The sequence below is a fragment of the Cupressus sempervirens genome, chromosome 7, assembly GCF_028749045.1.
Source record: "Cupressus sempervirens isolate cs-2001-9-10 chromosome 7, ASM2874904v1, whole genome shotgun sequence".
NCBI classification, from domain to species: Eukaryota; Viridiplantae; Streptophyta; class Pinopsida; order Cupressales; family Cupressaceae; genus Cupressus; species Cupressus sempervirens.
Window position 1 is genome coordinate 140008481 of NC_143124.1, and position 7268 is coordinate 140015748.

Here is a 7268-nt window from a genome sequence, read left to right on the forward strand (position 1 = left end):
TAGATCACAATTTGTATGATTGCATGATTATTTTTCCTTTTCTTTTCTTTCTTTATTTATATGTGAGAATATCTGAATACATGCTAAACCTTTAACAATTGTTTTAGACAATTCTTAAAGAAATTCTTGGTCCATATAGCCAAATACTACTATAACTTTTTACATTGAGTTTATGTAAACTATTAGCAATCTTGTAATGCAAATAAATAATTTCATTTCTCATACATACACCGAATCCATTATTTAATTTGGCTTACCAAGAATCAATACCAATTGGTTTTTTAACACATTCAATTCCATTCTAAATTTAGAGAGAGGTAGAGAGGCATTTAGCGGCATATACAAAAGAGAAATATAGATATAGAGTAAATATATATTGATAAAGAAAAAGGGAAAATATATATAAATATTGAGGTTTACAAGGAGAAGAGTGAAATTTGTCTAGAGATAGAGGGAGGTAGGGGGGAAGCAGGAGGTGAACAAAAAAGAGTGATAAAATTTGAAAATATAATTGTCTATGTGTGTGTGTGTGTGTGCATATATATATATATATATATATATATATATATATATATATATATATATATATATATATATATATATATGTTTATATGTATACATAAATATATACATATACATATATCTATAGATATATGTATACATATACATGTGTGTGTGTGTGTAAGTGTACATACACACACACATGTACATGTATACTTGTATATGTATATATATGTACATGTATACATAGAGACATAGACACATTTATGTATACACATTTATGCATATAAATTTATAAATTAGATAGAAATTGTCTTACAAATAAGATTTGACATCAATACCTACATAACAATTGTTTCAATTGTACTTTCCAACACCAAAAATAGTGCTATTTGTTAAAAAAAAATGTTTACTTTTATCATTAGATAAGGTAGTTCACATTTTATCCAAATATTCATCTTAAAATGATGTAATTTGACAAAACTAGTCATAAATACTAAGTGATTATTCAAACATTCAGGTCAATACTTGCATTGAATTTAATTAACCTCTTATGTTGAAACATTGAAAAGAAATTTTACAAATGATTGACATCCCATCTAATTTTTGTCCCAAACATATGCTTTATGTTTTCAACAATTTTGATCAAAAATTTTCAGCTTCTAGTTTTTTTCATAATTGGAATCTATTTGTATCTTGAAGACTTGAATCTTCAACCTCTAACATTTTTGATTGATTCCCTAATTTTTGTTGTGAATTTTTCTTATGTGTCATTTGTATAGGTATTTCTATCTTACATATGGTATCAAAACTCTAGGTTCCACTCTATGATCTTAAATTCATTGTGCTTAGTTGCAGCCATTAGTGATAGAAAACATGACTTGAATAGTGCTTAGTTTAAGAATTGAAATGTTAGTTTCATGGGGTGGATTACTGAGTCTCCTAAATATAGTTATAGTTAATCCTTATTGAATGAGAAAGAATATGATGACCAATCACAAGATATCAAAGGGGAGAACTTTCCAGATGGAGCAAAAGCTCATAATTACATTGAGAAGCTTGAAAATGTAGCGCTCCAACTCATTCAAAATGAAGCCATTGATGACATGTATCATGAGGGAGAATGGATTCTAATGCCAGAGGATTTTGATGAGACTTGGTTATTTGGATACATTTCTTTGTCCAAAGTAATGAAGCATATTAGCAATCAAAGGAGCAAGCCTACATTTGAGTTTACTGGAACATGGGAGTTGCCACGTTTTAGCTTGCCATGGCATTTACTTTTCTTCGCCAGTCAATCGGTTTGCATGAACCAGTTGGAGCTGGAGCTATTAGAGGGAGGGGTTTCTTGCATTGTACTTATGTTAGTTAGGAGTTTATTTAGTGTCTTTCCCTCCCTTTTGTTTGGCTTGTGTTCCCAATTTTCTCGTCTAGTCCCTTTTCATTTATTTATTTCCTTTTTGGGTGACTCTTTGTAATCAAAGTTTTTTGCTTATGTTCTTGGTGCAAGGAAATAAAGGAACATACATTTTGGGTTCATTTTCCATAATTGTAAATGGTTAAAATTTGGATTCTTTGTGATGAATATTTTCATTGTATTTTATAAATATTCATGAATTATTGAATTAGCACTGTGGTAATGATAACTTTCAAGAGTAGTTCTTGGTTGTTCTCATTAAAAAACTGACATTAATTTAGGGAAGCTTTTAAGTCGAGTGGTGCATTCGACATCAATAGCTTTCTTTTGATCTTCTAAGTTTGAATACATTTTCATTAAAAAACTCACATTAATTTAGGGAAGCTTTTAAGGTGAGCAAAAGAGATAACAATAAATGTGAAAATAGAATTTTATATATATCACTATCAAGAGGAAAGTACTAGTTTTTAATGTACCTCCAATATACCTATACCTTGCATATATTCTACTATATTTAGAATAGACCAAAAAAGCTTAATTATCATTAAATAGGCTTGTCACAACCATTTATGATTTACAAAGCCATTTGATAAATCAAGTTCAACTATCTCCATTTGACCAACCCATTTGAACACGTTAACCAAACTTGGTCACCTAACTTGAATAGATGACATAAAAATTACAACCTAACAAAGTTTGACTATGCCACAATAATAAATCATTAATACACTATTGGATTGAAGGCTTGGGAGTATGAGATTTATTTCTCAACATATTCTACTATATTTAGAATAGACTCAAAAAAACTTAATTATTTAGAATAGACCACACCCCCCCCCCCCCCCCCCCCAAAAAAAAGAAAAGAAAACTTAATTATCATATTGAAAGGTTGAATTGAACAAAGAGACTTTCTTCGAACGGGGCGTAGTTTCACAATTGTCACGTTGAAGGGTCAAAACACTAGGATCGAGCATTGAGCTTGTTCTCGACCATCGGTTTTGTAGTTTTGGAAATTTGAGGCAGGCAGGCAGGCCCACAAATGCGACTCACGCAGAAATGGACAAGATTGAAATAATTATTTCCTTGCACATTTCCTCGAATTATCCAGGCAGGCAGGCAGGCCCACAAATGCGACTTCCGCAGAACTGAACAAGATTGAAATAATTATTTAATTTCCTTGAATTTTCCAAGAATGCACGTCCCTCTACCAAACATGACAGTCCAGTAAGCATTTCACTTCCACGGAAAATGCATTTGATTGGTGACTGGAAGTGGATTCCCATTTCATCAAATCTTTCTCGACTCTCACCATTACAAACTATGTTGTTTGGGAGCCGCATTTGTTGTGGTGTTATACAGTCGAAACTATTGCCAAGTGGTTTCCCAGCGCTTTAAAACCACGAGAATACCTCCTTTGAACTTGGAAATGAATATGGCTGGATCTCTGGTGGTATCGGTGCTCGCAGATCGTCTCACTTCAGTTCTGATTGAAAAGATATTTGCGGAGGTCTCATTGGCGAGCAAGCACAAGGAAGATTTTGAGCTGATTTGTGATGAGCTCGAATACATCAAATGCCTCCTCAACGACGTCGGTGGAGTGTGGAGAACGAACTCCAGTTCAGTAAGGAATTGGTTGCAGAAACTTGAAGACTTTCTCTACGACGCTCTCCACCTCTTAGAGGAATCCTCTCACTCTCAGCACCACGCCATGCCCAGCTGTATTTCGAGTTACTGTCTTGGTCGCAAGATTCGGGTGTTGAAGGAGAGAATCCAGTGCATCCATCGCAGCTCAAAGTATCTCAAATACCTGAGGAACATAGATGTCAAGCCCCGTGCCGGATTAGTCACTGGAGAATCGATTAGAAATAGAAGAAAATCAAGTGGGCTGCTTTTAGAAGGTACAACGGTGGGGATGCAAAATGATATTGATCTCATTAGCGGATGGCTCCTCACACTTGATGGCCCTCGTATCGTTGCCGTAGCCGGCATGGGAGGGCTTGGAAAAACTCTTCTTCTTCAACACGTCTTCAACAGCCAGAAGGTCAGAGAGTCCTTTGATCATTTGATTTGGGTGGCGGTATCCCAAAGCTTTGTGGCGCATCAGCTGCTGCTCCACATAGCAAGACAAGTAAAGCTGCCGGAGGATGAATACCAGAGCCATCTTAATGCGGAGGAGGTGAGAGATAACATCCGCAGGCACCTCAAAGGAAGCCGTTGTTTACTTGTTCTTGATGATGTTTGGGACAAACATGCATTGGGATCCATTGGCTTTCCGTTGGAGGGCAGGAACAGAGCAATGATTTCCACGCGCGACAGGAAAGTGTTAGAAAATGTGGGAGCTCACCGGGTGCATCACATGGACTACTTGTCTGAAGAAAACAGTTGGAGATTGTTCTGTATTCACGCGCTCCCTAACGAACAGAATCACTGTCCGCCAAAGGAATTGGAGAAGGTGGCTCGTGAGATTGAAATAAAATGCTCCAGATTGCCGCTGGCCGTGAAGACTGTAGCAGCATCCATGGCGAGCGTCAATAAACTTCCCAATGAGTGGCAATCCACGTTGAATAGGCTCAATAAAATTAGCACAATCAAGGACGACATTCTTCCAATCTTGAGGTTAAGTTACGACGCCCTGCCTGATTATCTAAAGCCCTGTTTTCTTTTCTGTTCTGCTTATCCAGAAGATGCTCGAATGAATTGTGAATATCTGGTACAAGTATGGATTTCTCAAGGATTTATTAATCCTGAGGAGAGAGAAGACTCCTATGAGCTGGGGTTCTCTTATCTCAATGAGCTGGTTGATCGCTGCATGATTGAGTTTGTTCCATATGATGGGAACGATTACATCATTAAATACTGCAAGATGCATGATCTACTACACGAGTTAGCTCTTTCAGAATCTCAGAGCCAAACCAGATGTTTGTTCAGTGCTGGAAAAAATGTTGAGAAGTTCCCCGTAGAAAATTGCCATGGCTTACGTAGGATTTCCTTGATTAAAAATAAAATAACTAGTATTGACCAAACAATCCGTTCCCCTGGGCTCCTCAGCTTGCTTCTATGGAACAATCTTCATCTCAAAACAATATGCGAAGAGTTTTTTAAGAACATGAGACATTTGAGTGTTCTTGACTTGAGCCAGACTTCCATCAAAGCACTACCCAGGTCTATCGTCAAATTGAAACATTTGCGATTTCTCAATCTGTCCAGAACAGATATTGAGAAGCTTCCTAGATGTTTTAGGGGTCTCAAAAAACTTCAGTCGCTTGATGTTAGCTGGTGTGAAAAGTTGACAAGTCTGCATTCAGACATAAACGAAAATCAATCTTTGCTCCAGCTGAATGTTGCTGGCTGCACGAATTTGGCTTGGGTTCCTCATGGAATATCAAAGCTTGTCTCTCTACGAATATTAGGGCGAGTTGTATTTAAGCTGAGGGATAATGTCAGAAACGCATTGCAGTTGTACGATCTCCAAGAGTTGTCTTCACTACAACAACTGTCAGTTGCATTCGATGGTCTCTCAAGCTCCGAAAGCTTAACAGAGGGGATCTTCGGAGGCATGGAAGACATGAGAAAGTTGTTCTTCGAGAATTGTGATGAGGGTTTCCTTGTTCAGCTTCCCGATGACATGGCAGCCATGAGACGACTGGAGATTCTTCACCTCCACAACTGCGTCGTGCCTCCATGGATCTCTCAACTTAACAATCTCATGCTTCTTCTCTTGAAGGGAGACGATTCTCACAATTGTCAAGCCCTGCAAACAATTCCTAATTTAAGGCGACTGATATTAATGCATAACAAGAAGTGCATCGATTTCCCTGCAGATTTTGGGAATCCTATGTCGTTCCCCAAACTAGAGGCTCTGATTATTGAAGATTTCTGTCAGCTCGAGAGATTTCCATGCCTGGAAGAGAACGCCATGCCAATGCTACAGCATTTTCGACTGGCGAATTGTGGGCGGTTAGGAGGAATACCGCAAGGATTGGACCGCCTAAACAGTCTTGGGGAGCTTCAAGTCATCGGCTGTACCGAAGGGTGCCGCAACGATCTTCAGGAAAATGGGCATTACGGGAAAATTTTCAAACGCCGTAATGTCCAAGTGAAATGCGAATAGTTTCAAAAGTGAACATTATAACCTGCTGTTTCCAACTGATGTACCTTACCATCTTTTGTTTTCCTTTGTGTTGGAATAAATTAACAAGTAGTGAGTCATAGTTTGAATTCTAATAGAAGTTTGTAAAGAACTGGTGGTCTGTTCACAGTTCTAGTTTGCTGTTAACAGTTGTAGTTTGCTACTATTAAGGTTTAGTTTGCTGTCAATTAGTCACATCTAGATGTAGAGTTTGTTTCCAGAGATCAGTTGGTTGTAGTTTGTGTATAAATATGCAATGCTTATTTTGTTCTCAATAGACAAAATCATGAGCTCTTCATTTGCTCTGTTTTATGCTTTGTATTCTTGTTATTCTATTGTCTTATTTGCTATTAGAGCATATGAAATGTTGTAATGCCTTGTTGTGTTGTCTCGTGCTTAATGCAGCCTTTGTTGATAGTGTTGTAAAAGAAGTTCATAAAGAAAGAGGTCTATTCCAGCCTTCTAGAAGTGGAGAGCAGCTGTGAAGGTGCCATGTTTGAGTTGATTTGCTCAAAATTTGCAACTAGTATATGTTCAACAATCTGATTTGAGTTAAAGGACTAGTAAATTTTTATTTTTTTTATTTTTTGGTTACTTCAAAAATGACAAGTTTATCTAATTCTTATCTAACCGAGTCAAATAAGTTAGATGGTTCCAATTATTTTAATTGGAACATTAAGATGCATACTCTAATGGAGGGATATAATGTGTAGACCATTGTAAATGATTTTGATACTAAGCCTACTACACCTCCAATTGTTATTCAAGATTGGGAGAAAAGAGAAAGCAAAGCCAAGATTCTTTTACGAATGTCTATAAAAGACTCTATCATCCATCATATAAGAGATATCACTACTTCTAGTGGTACTTGGAATGCCTTAAAAGGTTTGTATGGGATTACAAATTCAAACATAATTTTGTATTTAAAGAGCAAGTTACTTTCAATTAAAATGGAAGAAAATGAAAATATTATTCATTATTTATCCAGAATCAAGGGTTTAAGGGATAAATTAGGTGACATTGGTGAATCAGTTTCAAAAAGTGATTTAGTTACTGTTACTTTGAATAGAATGGTGAAAGATTATCAAGTATTTATTATTGGTTTGGCTACAATAGGAAATTCTCCTTCTTTTGAGAATTTGGCAAGTATCTTCTACAAGAAGAAGAAAGGAAGAAGCATGTAGACAACAGATTTCAGAGTGTGGATTCAACTTTGATGGC

The 7268-nt window shown here is 36.5% G+C and overlaps 1 protein-coding gene across 1 annotated transcript; it reads left to right on the top strand.

Annotated features, from left to right (window-relative positions):
- Nucleotides 1-3257: 3257 nt before the first annotated feature.
- LOC149545913 (disease resistance protein UNI-like) lies at nucleotides 3258-6331 on the top strand. The gene has a single exon (XM_089794514.1). It carries the CDS (start codon nucleotides 3345-3347, stop codon nucleotides 6027-6029), a length of 2685 nt encoding a protein of 894 aa, XP_089650640.1. The 5' UTR covers nucleotides 3258-3344; the 3' UTR covers nucleotides 6030-6331.
- The last annotated feature ends 937 nt before the right edge of the window (nucleotides 6332-7268 follow it).